We start from the raw sequence: 18452 nt of genomic DNA, 5'->3' as shown, positions 1-18452 counted from the left end.
AGAGCAAGTTAACGTTTGACTTCTGTTTTAATTGTATACTTTTTCTAGTGGCTACTTATCAGCAGTTTGGTGTGCTGTGCAGGTAGTTTGCACAGGCTTTAAAGTCAGCAGTCTGTATTTCTGAATCAAGATTTAAGAGGTTACAAAGACATTCAACTTTGTGATCCTTATCTGGGAAAAGGAGAAAAGTAAATGAGTAGTTAGGATAATGCAAACCAGACTGTTTAGAAGGCAGACAACTGACCAGAAACATTCTTCAAGTGTTGTATTATGTAAGAAGTCTCTCCTGGGCATTTGATCTACGTATGCAGAAGTTTTACGGTTTAATTTCCTTGTTATGTCAGCTCTTAGCCAAAAGTCACCACCCCATTTTCCCAAATCACGGGAAGTCTAGGACCTTCACAAAGCAAGAAAAGATGCATGAAATACAGCAGGTTTTCCAGTGGCAATGCTGCATTCCTCAGTTCCTGAGCACTGCAATAATGCATGTACATTGTCTAGCTATTTAAGTGCTGATTGACAGGACTCCAAAGTACTGCAGGGCACACAGAATCAGCAGACTCATATTACTGCAGAACAAAAAAGCAACCTGAACTACTGACAAGCTAGTGCAAAGTAAAGATATACAGATGAACATCTCTGCATTAACTCATTCCAAAGTGAACTTAATCCACTTTCAAAGCAGACAGTAGAATTTACAATCACTGCCTAGTTAATTACCAATGAGAACAGCATCGTTTGGATGCAGAACATTCATTTGAAAATAGCTAGCATGAACCCTCTCTACCTCATTCATCTGTAAACAAACATTAAGTACCTGACATATCCATGGCAACTTGTGCTGTGGAAACGAGACTTCAACATAACCTTTTAAAAAATGATGCCAGTTCTTTCACAAAGAATTCACTGAAAGAACTATAAACCTTGTACAGTGACATTGTAATAATAAATTTAAACATAAACATTAGTGGAGGCCTAGCTTAAAATTCCCACCTGCAGAAATTTCAGTCTGATGCTATCAGTTTTAAAAAGGTATTTCATTGCCCTAAAGACCCCACACACCCTCTCACTCTTCAACACTGCTAGTCTGTCAAACAAGAATGACATCATACTAGCATGGCCCCCAGCCTCTTAAGGAACTTAAAATTAAAAAATAAATCCATAGGCTAGTTTTATTGCTATAATAATGCTAGAAGTCAAATCAGTTTATAGTGATGCAGCCTCCTCAGAAAAGGTAGGCAGTAAACAGAAAGCTTGCAGAATTTAAGTTTTATTGGAGTCCCAGTTCTGTATCCTTATAAATCATGAACAGAGTCAAACAGCTATACCATACACCTGAAGTCTGAGAAAGGAGCCATCTTCAACAGTAGGGACAAGAGGCTGCATTTTCTGTATACAAAGACCAGGGGAAAATACCACAGTAAATTCTACTGTGATAGGTACTTTTAACCTACCAAATCTTTGAACAGTTCTTTCACCTGAAGATACTGTAGCAGAGTAAGCCAAACACAACCTATGAATCTATGAATGAAAAACTTCAGGCTTCCATACTAACTTTCAATGCAGAAAGAGATACATGTCAGAGTTCTCATCTCTGCAGCTACAGACAAAAATTAATCCTTACAGCATTACATTCTGTGCATGGAAAACAGGGCCAGGAATTAAACATGCCCTTCAGCAAATCATAATTCAACATCATATCTAAGATTAAGATGCTGACAGTTCTGTCTCCCAGGCTCAAGTTCCTGCTGCTAGACTTCACTGCCTCTTATTCATGCATCTTAATTGCCAGGTTTAGGAAAATGGGTATGCAAGATAAAGGTCGGTATCTGTTAATGAGGGAATGTTTTATTTTATATCTTAGTTCTAACACAGAGTAATGAGTAAAGCAATCTGAAATCTCAGAATCTGATATCAAACCTACCATCAGGCTTGAAGAGTCCAATTTCTCCCTTGTCCCCAAAGCAGTCTTACATTGAGCGGGAAAGAAAGAAGATTCTGGAATTTCGTAGCCACCAGTATACACCTAGTGTGTCAACTGGAAGGTATCTACAGTCATGAAATCAAAGTGAGCCTTTTTTTTCTCCCCCAGTGCAATATTACCTTTTCTTTGAAGAGCAGGGAGTGGACATGAGGGAGTACAGAAGTGCAATTTTGATAGCAAGACCCATTAGCACAAAATGAGAAGGTGATTAACATGGGTCCAGTGCTATTAACCACTTTGATACGTTTCTAATTTCTATGCCCCTGCTTTCTAGAAACACTTCTAGGATTTTCTGATACTATAATAGTTGGAAAGGAACTCAATAAATCAGCTAATACTGCCTCTCATGAATGGGGGAGAAAAGCACAGTCTAGACATAGTTAATCTGTGCCTTATAAAGCACCCTAAAAATGCAAATACCATAATTTGCCAAAGCAATCTGTTCCAGTGGTTCCCAATTTTTTTCTAGTGTCCACTTACATCATCTTTGTTGCAGTTTAAGCACATTACCAGTGGTTCTGTCATCAGAGCAGCTAGAGTGAAAAATGTTCACCTCTCTTCTTGTTTATCTCACCTGGAGACAATTCTTCCTTCTCCCTGTAGCCTTCTGTTCTTTAAAGGAAACAGTTCTAAATCTTTCTGTGACTAAAATAAATCCATTTTCAAGACCTGATTCTCTTTTCTTTCTTCCACACACTCTTAGAAGTACTCTAGCTTTTCCTGAGGTGAAATGTCTAAGCAAAGAATGAAAGACTCTCATATGATCTATGGAAAATTATCTTGTTTATGTATCACAGTACATCTGACTTGTTTGCAACATCTATGCTGACAGAATCACATCCCGTTTGTTAACTGCAACATCCTCCGATCCTCTGCACAAAACTCACTCTACTCCCGCAATGTCTACTTTGTACAGAGACGATCAATAGATGGAAGATCGTGAGTCTCGTCCAAAAGGCATATTCTTCCCCAGACTGGTTCTCCACTTTCTTCCAATCATTCTGAATGCTAACCACGTTTTCCAACACACTTAAAGCAATTCCTAGCTTGGTACCATCTGCTGCTAATATTGCATAGCCTTAATGTTTCAGTTAAGTCAAAATTAGTGACAGAACCCTGCAGAGACCATTCAGTCTGACAGTGATCCACAAAACTGTTTAAGGTTTTTCACCAACTTTACAGTATTTAGAGAAACATTTCCTTGCTTTCCATACAGACGAAATAATGAAATAGCTCATTACACTATGAATGTATTTGTTCCCCCCTAATGAGACTGGATACCATGCTATGAAAGCATATCTGCCTACTTGTGAATTTTGAGAAAATTCACATTTATGTTTAACACCTTTGTACTTAACTACTTGAAGAGCTTACCAAACAGTTTGTATGCGTTGCAATGTTTTTGCAAGTGGTCTTCAGTTCTCTAGTGAATCTTTTCCATGTACCCCTCTTAGATACAGGTACTGGCTTGGCTTCTCCCCCTCTTTGAAGAGCTTTATCTGCCTCTGTGGAAACTGATAACGATTTTGAGAGCAGGAACCAGGCAGGGCAAAATAACCTTGTTTGAATTTCACCTGCTTTTCAAGTTAGCACTTTTATTAAGTGTTATTCATTATCTTCCTTATCCAAGGAAAGTTCCTCCGCTTCTGTTTCTGGAGTCAGGTATAATTGCAGCTTACTCTGCAACAAAGATAAATCTGAAACAACAACTGCACTGAACATACGGTTTTCTCAGCATCATGTTACATTTCTTTACCCAGTAGCAGGCCAATCCCTTATTCTTATCATCATATATAAACTATTCTAGAAGCACACAATCTGAACTGCAGTAGGCATAAAAGGATGTCCTTAGTACCAAAAGTGCCTGAACAGATACAATGGAAGAGCCAGTCCTGTAGAAAAACCTCTCTAGAAACAGGGACACACCAATGTAAACAGCTGCCTTTGTATCATTACATTTTATTGTTTAACCATATCTACCCTTTAATGTTTATTCTAAAGTTTAGTTTTAAAAAGTTTAACATAACTTTGTCTCAGTGTCAGAATCCTCAGCCAATGTGCCCTGAACTAAATTTATAGAAAGAAATCCATACTTTAACAAAAGCATAAAACCAGAATTTTTAAATATTTTTCTGAAAAAAAGTTCATCCAAACCTTTTCCAAAAAGGCTGCCAACAATCAATTCCTTAGAAAATTTTCACCGCTCAGCTCTTTTGATAGTTGACCACACCTTAATTTAGTAAACACCCAGCGGCATCTTGCATTCAAGTTATCAATAGTCCAGTTTGGTAAACTAGGAAAACAAAGTCTATGTTACAGATGGAAACAATCTAACTTATCACCAAATACCTCATTAGTGCTAAATGAGGTCTCTTGCCTCCTGTTCTGGTTGAGCTGTATCAATCATGCCAGTGTACATCTGACCATGCATTGGGCTCATTCAACTTTCAACTTGCTAACCAGAAAGCTAACTTAAGCAAGTAGCCTGCTGCTGGCTTAACACATAGTCTTACGCCACAAACACATAAGCAGAAGGCAAGACCACATCGCTGAGCTTGCATACCATAGTTAGGAAGCTCCAATTTGTAATTCCCAACAAGCATTGTCACCCTAATCTAGAACATTACCCACAGGTATGAGCACAGCTGCTGCATGCAGCAGCCACATAATAACTAAAACTACTTGACATTGGTAATTACGGATAGACTCTCAGGAAGCTGGTCTATACAACTCTAAATTCACTGGGAGAAGGTAACTGTGAGAAAGAAAAATGTAAGCAGTGGAACAAAAATCGCTGCATCAGTTCCCACCATCCCCACCTGCCCCTCTCCATGAATAGCCATGAGGGCTTGTTCTGGCCCAAGATTTATTACACTAAATAGTAAACCACAGAAAACTACCCAGAAGCAGCTCACACATAAGAAACAACTTTAAGAACTACCAAAATATTGACTTTGTTCAATCTTTTCACTTACTGTATTTCTGTTTTCTACTCTGCCCCATTCATTCTGCTTAGAGTTGTAATACAATGGAGAAAATCTGTAACACAAATATGAATACAAGTCTCCAGTAAAGGCAAACAAGATACCACAGAACATCCTCTTAACAGGGTTGATAAAAGAGCTGGCATGAAGCCTTGACAAGCAAAGCAGTGTAATCACTTTTGGGATATCATTCAGACCCACTATTACCAGTTTACTAAATTTTAAGTTGAAACCTCTGGCACTAAGGCAGTGACCACTAGAACCTTCCCTGAAACAAAGAAGGCAATACTGAAAGGCAGGGTAGTCCAGAGGGACCTCTGTTAATTACTCCTGGAGCTCAAAAGTATGAAGAAGCCTCAGTGTCTCACAATAGCATTATTACGGTTTCAGTTCGTAGGTTTTACAGATTTAGTAGCTCTAAACACAGCAAGGAACTCTAACCAGTATATTCAAATCGCCTTTGGGTGTTAGAGAAAAAGATGCAAATTTAAAAAACAAAAACATGTTTGGCAACAAGCAAACACGCTAGTTTCCCCTGTTAAGTAAAAAAAATTATTAGAAATTTATGTATTTCTGAAAGTCAATAACTTCTCTATTGTATATGTTATTGGTAAAGCTGTGACAAAGAGAAGCTAGAGCTTTGCAAAGTAACAGATTTTGAAGAGCTAAGAAGAGAGGGACAAGCCTCCTCCAATCCATCCACCATCACACAACAGTGATTAAAACCTATTTGCAAAAGAATAATTTTAAAAGCTCTCAATTTCTCTATGAAGTAGTTTGGTTTGTAGAACTCAACCATATCCAAGGCAATAATAAACAGCCATGTGACCCTCTCATGGAAAGGCCATGGAAAAAAAATAAATCTGTCTGGAGTTTGTGTTGGCCAGGCAAATCAATATACTTAGTCATAACTCAACAGCACTACTTACAAAGCAAGTAATTGTTTTCCCACTAATGCCATCTCTACAATTTTTTAACAGAGAACAAGTTGCCAAAGTACTGAGTTTGCAGCGGATCTTAAACTGGCTTTGCTTCACAGCAGATTAAGCAGAGAAAAACAGTTTACTGATGCAACAGTTAAGCAGTTGCACATAAAAAAGCCAATTACAGTTCAGTCAGCCATAACATACTTTCTTCAGCTGTCTTATTGTATAAACATTATTACACAATGATACAAATACTATACTCCAGAACTCTTGACACAAATCTTGCTTGTTCTTTTCAATAAGTTTCACTGTCAAAGAAAATACACCACAACTAATTCAGGCCCAAAAAATTCCTAGGACTATTCAGGATCTTAGATTTTACGGTCACAGCAGTGAGTTCTAAACTACATTTATATTAAAACTAAAAATAAGGTCATTAATAATGATTTGGGGTTTAATTCTATTATGCTTTTATAAAGGTATCCGCACAACATACACTTCACATGATTTAACTTCAAAGGGTTAAGATTAAGTTACTGAATTCCTGCAATACCTGCTGTAGTTTTTTATGGTATTAAAGAAACTATCAACAATAAGTGAGAACATGTGTTTAAGACTAGGGTAAAGTTTATTCCAAGAGGCAAAATTCCCTTCAGCTTTATATGATTATTTTGAATAGCATACGTATTAAAGAAAACATTTTTACTTACATATTCAAACTATGTGGCATAGTACTCTAATTTTCTAAGCCCAAAACATCATAACTCCAGCAACCTTTAATCACTGAGTTCTCAAAATCCCCCTCTTCCTTCCTCCCACCCAAAGATATCTCCGTATCACCCAGTTTTTATGCAACTTCAAGAACTGCTGCCCAGCAAGGGCGTTTCAATATTAAGTATTTTTACCCTTAGAAATGGATCCTACCAGCTGTATTGCTGCGCATAGCAACTACTTTCAGCAAACACAAAAGAGAGGAAATTCCTAAAAAAATAACCTTTTAAGTTCACATCAAGTCTAGAGGCATTTTCAGTCCAAGTCTATAGGTGTCAAGCACCCACCATGTCTTCCAAGTTTTGCACTTTCCCATTAGTTCTAAGGCTACAAATGAGGCCTCAAAAAACAACAAAAAAACCCCAAACTAAAAACGAAGCCCAAACCCCCCAGATTTAATTCCAGCAGTACCCTGAAGCACAAGTGTAATCTGAGCTGTATCATTCCACTCACATTCCAGGTAGAATGGATTTTGTGTTTACAAAATGTGCCTTCTCAAAGTCTCACTGCTGATGCTCCATCCTGTGTATAAATACTTAATTACAAACACTTCACAAAAGGCAGCTTGAACACGTAACACCGCCAAATGCATCTTCCCTGAGCTAAAACATAGAAAAATTCTTATGTTACACATACAATTAAACATGACATTGGTAAAGAAGCCTTAAAGGGATGCACATTGCAAGATCCAATTTCTTCAATTAGTCATTTTATGTCTAAAATACTTTTAAAGCCTACTCATTGATCAGACAGGTACAAGTCACAGGAAGATGATAATGCTGTACTTAAACATTCGAACCTGAAACAATGCTCATCAATACACTCTTCAAGCACTCAGGAAAACAGCAAACAATACTTCTCTAAAGCAAACCAGAAGGACAATATTAGCTGTGGCAGCAAACCTTCATGCCTTTGAGATTTACTCCTTGGTACAGTTCCAACAGACATGTCTTAATCACATGCAAGAATGGCAATGACATGGAGAAATACCAGCAAGACTAAAACAAGGCTGTTTACAGCCCTTGACCAACCTTGGATACATAAAGACAGAAGGTAAAGAATTAAAGCTCTAAGCAGGGCAGAGATTCTTGGCAATCCAGGAACAACAATAGTTTAATTTCTAAATGCTATGGCTCTGTGCAAGAAAGCACCATTGCTAAGCATGGACGCTTCACCCAAGAACCTAAGTGTTTTCAGATGACAAGGAAAACTTTTCCTCCTATTGAAGCCAGAGTTATCTTCTTCCCATTTTATCTGCATGTCAAGTTCATTAACAAGGAGACTCTACACAAGACTAAAACACAGTATCCATCTGCTCATAGTTATGGCTTAATTTAGTAACTTTTATTAATTTGCGCTACATAGCACAAGAGTTATGTTGTACTACAGATAGCACAAAAATGTTTTTATCATGCTGCGTTTATCTGTTTCTACAAAAACAACAATGCTATAGATTAAGATATACAGCAAGACCTTTCTTCAGAGACTTGAATGCAGAAAGCTAACATTATTTCCAATCATATACTGGCTATACCAATCCATCAGAAAGCAAGATTTTCTCCTCTTCCATAGAGGAAAAGGATGGGGGAAGGAATAAGAACAGGGAAGGCAGGAAGAAAGAGCGCTTCATTCACAGCTTCTGTAAGCCGAGCACATTGTGACAACCAGTTTGGGCTCTGCACCACGGAGGACATCCAGCATGGTGCCCTACCATGTCCCTCTTGAGGTTACCTGTTTTGAGCTGCATGCCTTAAGCTGTCTCCGAGATACCACAAGTTCCCCCATTCCCCACCTCAGCACTTGGGTTTCCCCTCATGGAGACAGGCTCTGTATGCCCCTATTCTCATTTCCATCCACACACTCCAAGACCACGCACCTTACCGTGCACCAGTTCTTCTGGTGCCTGTCGCTCCTTTCGGATGTATTCCTATTTAATTTCCAGTGGCCCTTTTCTGCCTATATACCTACCAGTCCCTCCCTGTCTTTCCTCCATGTCATCCATCCACCCTCCCTCCCAAGAAAACTTTATTCTTGCAAGGTCTATGCTACCCTAACATCACCACAAGCAACCTTTAGTTTAGTGACCCCTATCTTCACCCCACTGCACTTCCCAACACTTCTTCCCTTGGTTTTCTTTGCCCTACTCACTCAACCTGATTTCTTCTACTTTTAGGTCCTTTCCTTTCCAGCTCACCAACTGACACCAGTTCTCCCCCCACAACTCTTAGACAGATTTATTTCTGTTAATATTGCATGTTGGAGAATCTCCTGCAGAGTAATTTAAACTGCTATTAATAAGCAAAGACTAAAGGTCAGCTTAAAAAAAAACTAAACACCTTTCACCTTTACAAAATTGCTTTACGAACAGCTCAAGGCTTTCCAACCAAGGAGTCCTCTGTTATTCTAGCTCTCACCAGCTCAGCTGGACTGTTCTTGATGCCCAGAACATTTCTCAAGAACTCTTGACTTGTTGGATTTGGCATTCCAAAAATTATGCAGCAGACACAATTCACACTCCTTTTAACTACTGCAAGCCTCAACAACCAGAATTCAGATGGAAATTTCATGTGGCTATTCTATCAATGTCAAGACACATGCAACAACAGCATTAGCGTATCACTCATCAAGAAGTCCCCTTAAAAGGCTAAGTTACTGTAACAGGGGTCTCATTTTTACAGTAAATCTAAAAAAATATTCTGTTTACAACAAAACACTGATCTATAATAGTTATTTGCATTAAAAACTTCAGTGTCAAACAAGCAGTAGCTGAAAGTTTTGATTATTTTAGCATTACAATCTCACTGAATGTATGATTTAGAGGCTACAACTACCCTTTACAACAAAATGAATGCAACCTGCTTTCTTAGAGCAGAAAAGCAACCCGCTTTTTTTCCTTTTAATATAAAAACATTTTAACACCTTCCCATAGTGTTTAATTTTTGCTGCACTTCACACCAAAGCCCAGCTGACTTTGTAAAAACCACTCACAGGAAGTCACACTAAACTCAGAAATACCATATGGTCACTGAACAAGAAAATAGTCATGGTTACCAAACCAAATTAATGTCATTGATCACTTTAAAGAGAGGTGGTTGTAGGCTTGCTAATTATCTGAGGCGCTTATTATGTATTTCAAAGTTTGAAAGTAATTCTATAGTTCTATCAAAGCTACTAAATCAATCATCTCTGTTAAAGGCTTAGAGAAAAAGTAAAGCTTACTGCTCAAATCTATGGTCAACATATGAGAAACATTACTATGAAAGCCATTCAAAACCCCTCCTCATGGGAGAGGGTAACATTATGAGAACTAAGTGTTTTCACATGTTCTTTTTACCTTTGTTCTTTTATAGTCTTATTTTCCACCTCTTCTACAGCAAGATTTTTTTGGAGGCTACTAATCTGAATTCCATCTCTTTCTTCTCAAGGCCCCTTGGGACCGCTTTCCCTCATCAATGTCTTTTGTTCCTGCTACAGTAATTCTCTGATCAGTCAAAAACAGCTTCACATGGCATTCTCCAACAGTCAGGAATCTGCAGTAGTAGCAGATTCAGAAAGGAGTAGTAAAGGAAAAAAAAAAATCATTTGAAGGAATAAACCCCAACATTCTCAGCAATGTTATGTGCCTGTCTGCTAAAAAATAGAGAAGAAGCATCATCCTGAAATTGTGCCTCTCATGCATTACTGAGCAAGAGAAAGCAACAGAACTGAAGCAAAGGTACTGCTCTATACACAGAGGAAAGCCCAGCCACTGACACTGCCTTCTCCCAGGTTCCATGAAGGCAGTCACCACCGTGGCCTTACTTATTGCATTATACAACCTACAATAACCTTAACTCCACTAAAATAAGTTCAAAAGCAGCTTAAAAAAAAATGGAAAACCTAATCCTTGCATTCTATTCCCTATATAAAGGCAGCACGCCCCAAGAGTAAAAAAAACAACCAAACAAACCCCTTCTGAGTTATGATATGAAGTCTCAGATCCTAATACAGTCTTTTTTTTGTTGGTTTTTTTTTTTTTTTTTTGTTTTGCACCACTGTAGTAGCAGGTCCTAATTTCAACATCCATCTGCTTTTACTGATGTACACATTTAAGCTTCCAATCTCAAAATAACTGTGTCCTTAAACTAGGCTATTATATTACTACAGGATATTACTCACTTTGCTGTAAAGGAGGAAATAAATCTTTCTGCAGAATTTGATTTTCCTTTCTGTTTAATGACTTCCAAAACATCTTACACAACAATCATGGTATAGTTCAACCATTCTATTCCTAAATAGAATACTAGTGAAAAAGACTGTTGTGTTTCGTTATTTTAAGCTTAACATTTAAAAATAATTACTTAAGCAAAAAAGACCCTGGCTGTTTGTTTGCCTGTAACTTTTGTCTCAGTTCACTTGTACATTCAGCAATTAGCACAGCAGCATTCCAATACTAGTTGCAGTTTCTGGGAGCTACTGAAAAAATAAAGCAGCACAAGTCACATTTTAGATTCAGAGTAAAATGTAAATACACATAAGATCTATAACTTGTGAATGTTACATACATTGTAACACACTCAATGTTTGTAAGCATTGTTGAGTCAACAAAGTAGTGATTACAAACTTAGGTATTTGCCACAAGAGTCTGTAAGTGCCGATGTGATACTTGTATCTCCCTAATACACACTTCCCCCTCTAAAGACTCTTAGCCCCTCTTGGCTGATTCACACTAGATCTCTTCCACCTCCATCACTGCAGGCTGTTTGTTTTAGACTCTTAGCCCTTTGCCCAGTTAAGAAACCTCATCTTCCTCCCAGTCCCTACCTGTTCCAACCGCTTTCTCGCACCTTGATTGCCCCGCAATTCCACCAGTCAACACTCTTGAAGACGAGCACATTTATAAGCCCACTGACAATCTGGATGCCTTATCCTAAGCATTTGTTACTATTTTACAGGTTCATCTAAGCCAGATATTCTATAACAAGCTACTTGCAATTCTGATCAGACACTTTTTGTCCATTTAAAATACATGCATGCTACAGACACAATAAGTAGCTACAGTTCTTCATCCCTCCTGAAAAAAAAGCTGACTCTCATTTATGGACATAGAACGCAAACCAACAACCGTCCTGCAAAATGAGATTTTTCAATTTTATCCAGCGGATGAGAAAACAGACTGAGTGTCCTACTGCCTTTGTCACAGAAGTGTTTTCAATTAAACTTCTAGCATCCCTCACCTCCTCTACTAAGAGAACGATAGGAAAAAACCACCAGGTGAGTTGTCCTTCAGGTGGGAGCTAACCCATTCTGTTAGCAGAGCACAGGGACAGTGATAACATGGTAGCCGGTTGCTCACACTGAATCCAGAAACTGAAGAGGCTTGCTACTCTACTCAGTGTGCATGTCTCTGGCCAGACCTCTGCCTTAATGGTCTCCATTACACCTTCAGCGTTTGCTGCCACCACCAGAAGCAACGCTTGAGATAATCGGAATACCGGTTGTGCAGGCAGGAGTGACCATATCGAAGTTTCTCAAGACAAAGGGCACCACGCGAGTACCCTTTACAAACCACAGCCTGTAAACCTTGTGTTCTCACAGAGCCTTTGCTCCTAACAAATGAACCGGGCAACTACAGACAGCGCTATGTGTGAACAAAGACCCAAGGTGCATGGAAGAATGACCATACTTCAGTGCATAACAAACGAAAAAAGTTAGGTATCTGAACACCTTTATAAAAAAATCCCCAGATATCACTAAAATAAACACAAAAATTCAGCAGCGAACATAAAATATATCATTTTTATATAATGTTTTAAATTAAAGCTCAGAAGACACAAGGGCATCGCTGGCTGCCCAGAGGGCAACCGTGAGGGCCGGCCCGCACACCTGCGGCCCCGCCAGAGCCCTCCCGCCCCCGCCGAGGGGACGCCGGTGCCCCGCGGGCTCGGGCCGCCCTCAGGAGCGCTGCCCCGGGGCGAAGGAGCTGCTCCCCCCGTACAGCAGCCGGCGGAGCTCGGGGCCGCCGCCCGTCCGTGCCGCCGGCCTGACCTACTCCGAGGCGCAGGCGGGGGGAGCCGCTTCCCTCACGGAGGCGGGCGGGGTCCCGCGGCGCGCCCCCCAGCCCTGAGGAGACGGAGACGAGACGTCCCGGCGGCGGCGAAGAGGGAGGGCTGCCTGCCGCCCCGCGCCGCGCTAAGGGGCCCCGCCACCGGCCGCGCCGAGCCGCCGGGTGCCCGCCGGAGCCGGCTGTGGCGGCCGGTACCGCCCTCCCGCCGCGGGGGCCGCACACCTCAGCGGCGGCGCGGAGAGAGACCGCCCCGCGGGGCCCGCCTGCCCGCCCCGGCGGGCGCCTCTCACCTCACGACCAGGGGCGGGCGAGGAAAGCCGCTGGCCTGCCCAGTGCTGCGTACCTGGCGGCTGCCGGCGGCAGGGCCCCTGAGGAGGCTGCCCGTTGTTGTGGCCCGGGTGGCGGCAGGAAGCGAGTAGCCCCCGCGGCGGTGGCGTCTCCACCGTGGCGCAGTTACCATGGGACGGACGCCCTCTCCCTCCGGAAGTCACCGCCGGGAGGGCGGGCAGGGGGCGGGGAGAGGCGCCATCTTGAGCGCGGCGCCCGGCCCCAGCCTGCTGCCATTTTGAGTGTGGCGCGGCTGAGTCGCTCGCTCTGGGGGCTTCTCCTAGTCCCTCGCCTCAAGTCCCGTCAGCGGGGGGGCGTATGTCGGTGAGGTGCTATAAATGGAGGTTTTCGAAAACTCTTAAAATAACGATAACCTAATGCACACTGTTTACAAAGGACATTGAACAGCGGGAAGGTCATATCTGGTGTTGGAACGGTTCTCTTCAGAGTTAGAAAATTACGGTAAGGAAAAGCAAATGAGCATAATGCTGCCAGTGGAAAATATGTTTAGTGGGGTTTTGGGTTTGTGTGTTTTGGTGTTTTTTTGGTTGTTTTTTTTTTTTCTGGGGGACTTAAGGAATTAAAACTGGCTTTCTTAGCAGCTGCCCTGTCACTTAAGGTGATTACAGAGGGGTTCCGGCACCAGGGTGAGACACAGCGTGAGGGTGGTGAGGGGCCCAGGCTGGCCCCTCAGCCCCACCATGGCGCAGCCCCAGGCCTCCCCCAGGCACAGGGTAAGCCACAGTGAGCGCCTCCAGCCCAGCCTGTAACGCTGCCATCTTCTCTGGTCCTTGCATCAGGGCTTGCAGTGTCCCTGTGCACCCAAGGGACCACCCTTCGTCTTTAAAAAGAAGAAGTTAACATTGTATATAAAATTACACATAGAAACCACTATTATATGGATGGGTAAATCCAGTGCTGAAATCCTTGTAAAAGCTCGTTACAGCTGTAATTGTGCCATCTTGTGCATATGCTTTAGTTTTTAATTACATGATTGCATACCATTTTGTCCCAAAGGACCTTGCCTCATTTAGTGCACAGAATGGACTGAAGTATGGTTGCGTTGTTACTCAGAGATGCAGAGTTCCCTAACCTTTGAGCGCTTGCTTTTGCAGTTGGAGTAAAAGTACATCTTCGTAATTTTTAAAACCAGAATAAAACATTGAATAATATGAAGTGCCCCTTGCACATGACGAGCAGTTACACTTTCATCCACCCCGAGGGTAACTGGCTCTCTAAAAGTCACTATGAAGTATGTGAAACACCCGGGGTCAGGCTGTTGATGGTTTGAGAGTCAGAGTTTGCAGCCTGAGTCAGAGACACTGACCCCCTCCCTCCCTCCCTCCTGAGTCATCTTCTTCTGGGGTTCGTTTAACATCATTTTTATTAAAGGCTCGTTATATTATAATATATATATTAATCATTATATTATCATTATATATACAAATATGAAAGTCTTGAGTTCTGATTCAGACCTCATCCTAAACGACAGCAGTGTGTCTCCTGTATCAGCCCAAGAGTTTGTGTTTGGTCAGACAGTAGCAGGATCAGAACGAGGAATGCTGTGGAAATTGATGTTTTTAACTGTCAAGTCTGGCACTAGAGCTGCACTGAAGGAGCACAACGGTGAAAGGGAGAGAGCATATGACTTTTAGAGGAGATTTCTGTGAAGCGCCGTAAGCCAGTGAAAGAGGAAAAGCTCCAGCACCTCTGGCTGTAGAGGGACCTTTTGCTGCCAGACCTGGTCACTTAACGTGTTGGGCCACTTCATCTCTTAATTGTGCTGATTTCTTCTATAGTCTCAGGCAACTACTGAATCATGTACTATAGCTTCTGGAATTCCTGTGAAACCTTCTCTTTTTTCTCAAAATATATCTACAGGATATCATCTATGCTTCAGTGATCCTCCACAGAAGTACATTAACCTCAAGAAATCGAATTACCTGCTTCTAGGCCACAGCTCCTGTCTTTTAGCGCCATCTAGTGTTCATGCCTGGAAGAGATGATGTCATTAGGAATTTCTCCCCATCAGATCGATTTGCCGTTAATTAACACATTCTGGAAACTGATAGATGGTACTGATAGGAGGCATCTTTGTAAATTAGTAAAATATTTCTATATATAAAATCCAGTGAGATATTTATTACTATTTTTATTCTATGGCATTAAATTCTGACACAGATCTCTTTTACATCAATTAATTAAAATCAAAGCACTCACAAATCAAACATATATATATCTCAGTTATTTACTTCTGACTATTCTGTTCTCTGTAACTAATCAGATTGCTTTAGAAAATAGAGGCCACCAAAAAAAAAAAAAAAGACAACCCCCCCAAAAAAACCCTAGCACTGAAATAAATTATCACCTTTCTTCATTTTCAGCTCTCCTGAAAATGAGAGTAGCCATCCAGATCAGAGCCCAATCAAAATTTCACTTGCAAAGAAAATTTTCAAGGCTTGTAGTGACAAATATTTCAGTCCATGTACAAAAAGAGCAAGGTGGTTTCTGAAAGGAGGAGACAGAAAATGAGGGATTATCCAGACATCACCTGTCTTCAGTTGCTTATCTTTTCTTCCTTGATGTCTTTCTTTATAGTGACTTCTAGTTCTTATTCTTATCCCCAGCCCATCATCAGCAATAACTGCTGAAACACCCTTGCCTGTCTTTTACTATTAATGCATAAACTTCAGAAACAAACATTAAGGATTTACAATATCTCCCCATGTTACTATAAAGGAAGTGTTTATTGGTCAGTACAGATAACTCCCCTTTGAAGATGTCAGTTTTTAAATTAAGATACAAATTCTGAGTAGCAAATACAATAAAATAAATATGAGTACAGAATTTTATACAATACTTTTGTGCATACGCAGATTCCTATGTATATTTAACAAACCTTACTGTCCCTACCCAGTCGTGAAAGAACTGGAAATTCTCTGAATTAGTCCAGCTAAAAAGGAAACAAAGCAAGGTGCTCAGCTGCTTTCATTCCAGGGAAAATTTAATTGAATTAGAGCAATTTCAAATCACACTTCTGGCAGCTGTGTTTATCACACTTTCTTCAAAGGATAGGAATTAGCATTGACTGACATTAGCATCAAAGCTCATTTATTCACCCACCCACATCCTACCAGCCCTTCTGAGTTTGTTTATTTAGCACTTTAATAACACCACAGTAAATAAGATTCATTTTGGAGCGTGCATGGGTTTTGTCAGAGCACTTAGAGCAGGCTTCTTATAATGTCATGGTAGGACCCTCCACAGTTTTGATGAAAGAGCAGGTAGCTGTTTTCCAGAAGAGACATTTTAAGTGTTTAACAAGAACATAGACTGGTATACAGAATTCCTTTTTCTTTCTTTTTTTTTTTTTTTTTTTTTTTTGTCAACAACTAGAAAATATTCTTCTTTCAGCAGCAGGGAAAGTACCAGAAATGACCTGTCATCCCTTAAGCTGCAGAAGACTACCCGTGTCCAAAGCCAGATGGGTCACAGGGGTTTTGAAATGTGGAGCTTGGGGAAAACTACTGGAGACTCAGGTCTCTGTCTCACAGCTGCTTTGTCCTTTTGCCAGCTCATACAGAGGCCAGAGCACTGCCTGTTCACTTGCAGTGCACAACCTGCTGTCATCCCTTCTGAGCTAAAAGTAGGTTCTTGCTGGTAAAGACAGACCATTCATATTTGTGCAGCACCTGGCAAAACAAGCCTTGATCCCTGATTAGAGGTGCTGGAGCACAGGAATGAGGTGGACTGCTCGTAGCTCAGCTACCTCTTTGAGGCACATACAGAGCTGCTGCCACATCAGACCAGACACCAGAGATGCTGACAACAGGAATCTACTGCCTACATTGCAACCTCAAGCCCTGAGAGAAGCAGTTAGGCTGGGGCCCCATTGCCTTGTTCTTCAGTGATCAGCGGTAGCTTGCATGTAGTCAGGGCTGTTCATGGATGACGAAGTACAAGAAAACGATGCCACAGGAAGACAAAAAGCTTCTTTCAATTGCTTTCCAAAAGGAGGTAGAGCAAATAACTCCATTTGATTTTTCAACAAGTGGAACCCAACTGAGCTGAGGAGCAGGTTCACAGCAGGCATCCTTCACTGAAACTTTCCCTGCAGATCTCACCTTTACCCCCAGCTTGCCAACACAGGCAAACTAGAAGCAGCAAACAGGCAACCTGCCAAAAGCTGGACAGGGTGGAAATGGAGCCTCCTGTGTATATTACCCAGACAGAAGTGGCTGATCACAAGCCTCCTTTGCTTACTTACGAAATGAGGAGAAAGCCAGGGAGGGCAGCTCTGCAAGCAGAGGGATGGTGTTGGCATTTTCTGCCTTGCAGTGAAACATCAAAAGTAGTGATGGAAATGGTTGTTCCTTCCCAAAGGTTTATCACACTACAAGAGAACAGTAGTCTCCCCTAGACAGTGTTACTGGCATTGGCCCTAGCTGAAAAAAAAAATCAAAGCCCTCACTTAAAGACATAATTCAGAATGTGAGCAAGGAATGGCATAGCTATTAGTTATATATCAGCATAGCTGATAAGTTATCTCTTCAGTGGGCATACAATTCTGAAGTCAAATTAAAAAAAAAACCAAAACACACAACAAAAACCCAAACAGAACACAACAGAGAAAACAGATGAGAGAATGACTAATGGGAATAAATTCCACTGCTTTGACTACAGCATTACTTTATCAAATCCTGGGACTTAATATGCAACAGACTTATCATAAGACAACAGTTCTGTGTAATGGAAATAATTTGTTTCAATATTTCATCCAGCAGTGCAGACAGGCCTGTGGAGTGGGCCATCTTAGCTGGAACATTTATTGATGCTGACCACTGGTTTATAAAGCAGGAGTTGAAAGGTGAAGAATTCAACTCTCCAGTTCTGAACTTAGGAAGAAACAGAAATGCCAAGGAAACGAGGCATCAGCAGCTTGTGAGAAAGTGGAGGAAAATTCATGGCTTTCAATCACTTACAGCACTTGTTATGCAGAAATAGGCTGAGCTCCCAGTTTTGCTTGGAGATTGTGTCACTTCCAATCTTCCCTGTGAGACTCAGGCATGGTTTATAGTGGCGATTTGCATGTAGATGAATGAAACATCTGCTTTCAGTGATTGTATTTCTATAAACTCGGTTTTCATCAGTTGAGAAAAAAAAACACCTTTGTGGGGGGGATATTACTCTCTAAACCACTGCAGTCTAACCTTTTTTTTTCAAAAAGGTTAGCACATGCAACAGGGTAGCACTGATTAGGGTTTTCAACTGACAACCCAGCAAGTGGAGAATTTTGTTTATTCCATTTAGCTAGCCAGAAACCACACAGGCCCATGTAAAATCAGATTTTGGACATGCTTGTTCTCAACTACCATGAAACTGTCAGGGAAAAGCATAATTTAGACATCTCTTCA

General features: G+C 41.0%; 1 protein-coding gene and 1 long non-coding RNA gene across 3 annotated transcripts in view; one reads left to right on the top strand and one right to left on the bottom strand.

Annotated features, from left to right (window-relative positions):
- DISP1 (dispatched RND transporter family member 1) overlaps positions 1–13772 on the bottom strand; it is a 108063-nt gene extending 94291 nt beyond the window's left edge. The window contains exon 1 of one of the 2 annotated variants that reach the window (XM_080408700.1): positions 13002–13772. In XM_080408700.1, the coding sequence (XP_080264826.1) occupies positions 13002–13171 (170 nt within the window). In that variant the 5' untranslated portion in view covers positions 13172–13772. The remainder of the gene's footprint in view (positions 1–13001) is intronic. The other variant, XM_080408701.1, reaches the window with a different exon arrangement.
- On the top strand, positions 13375–18266 carry LOC308072192. The gene is made up of 2 exons (XR_013931573.1): positions 13375–13500; positions 14920–18266. It is a non-coding gene; the product is annotated as an uncharacterized lncRNA (long non-coding RNA).
- Positions 18267–18452: the final 186 nt, after the last annotated feature.

Source organism: Falco punctatus, assembly GCF_963210335.1.
Source record: "Falco punctatus genome assembly, chromosome: 12".
Lineage (NCBI taxonomy): Eukaryota > Metazoa > Chordata > Aves > Falconiformes > Falconidae > Falco > Falco punctatus.
The sequence above is the reverse complement of the archived record's forward strand: the minus strand, read 5'-3'. Positions and strand labels throughout refer to the sequence as shown.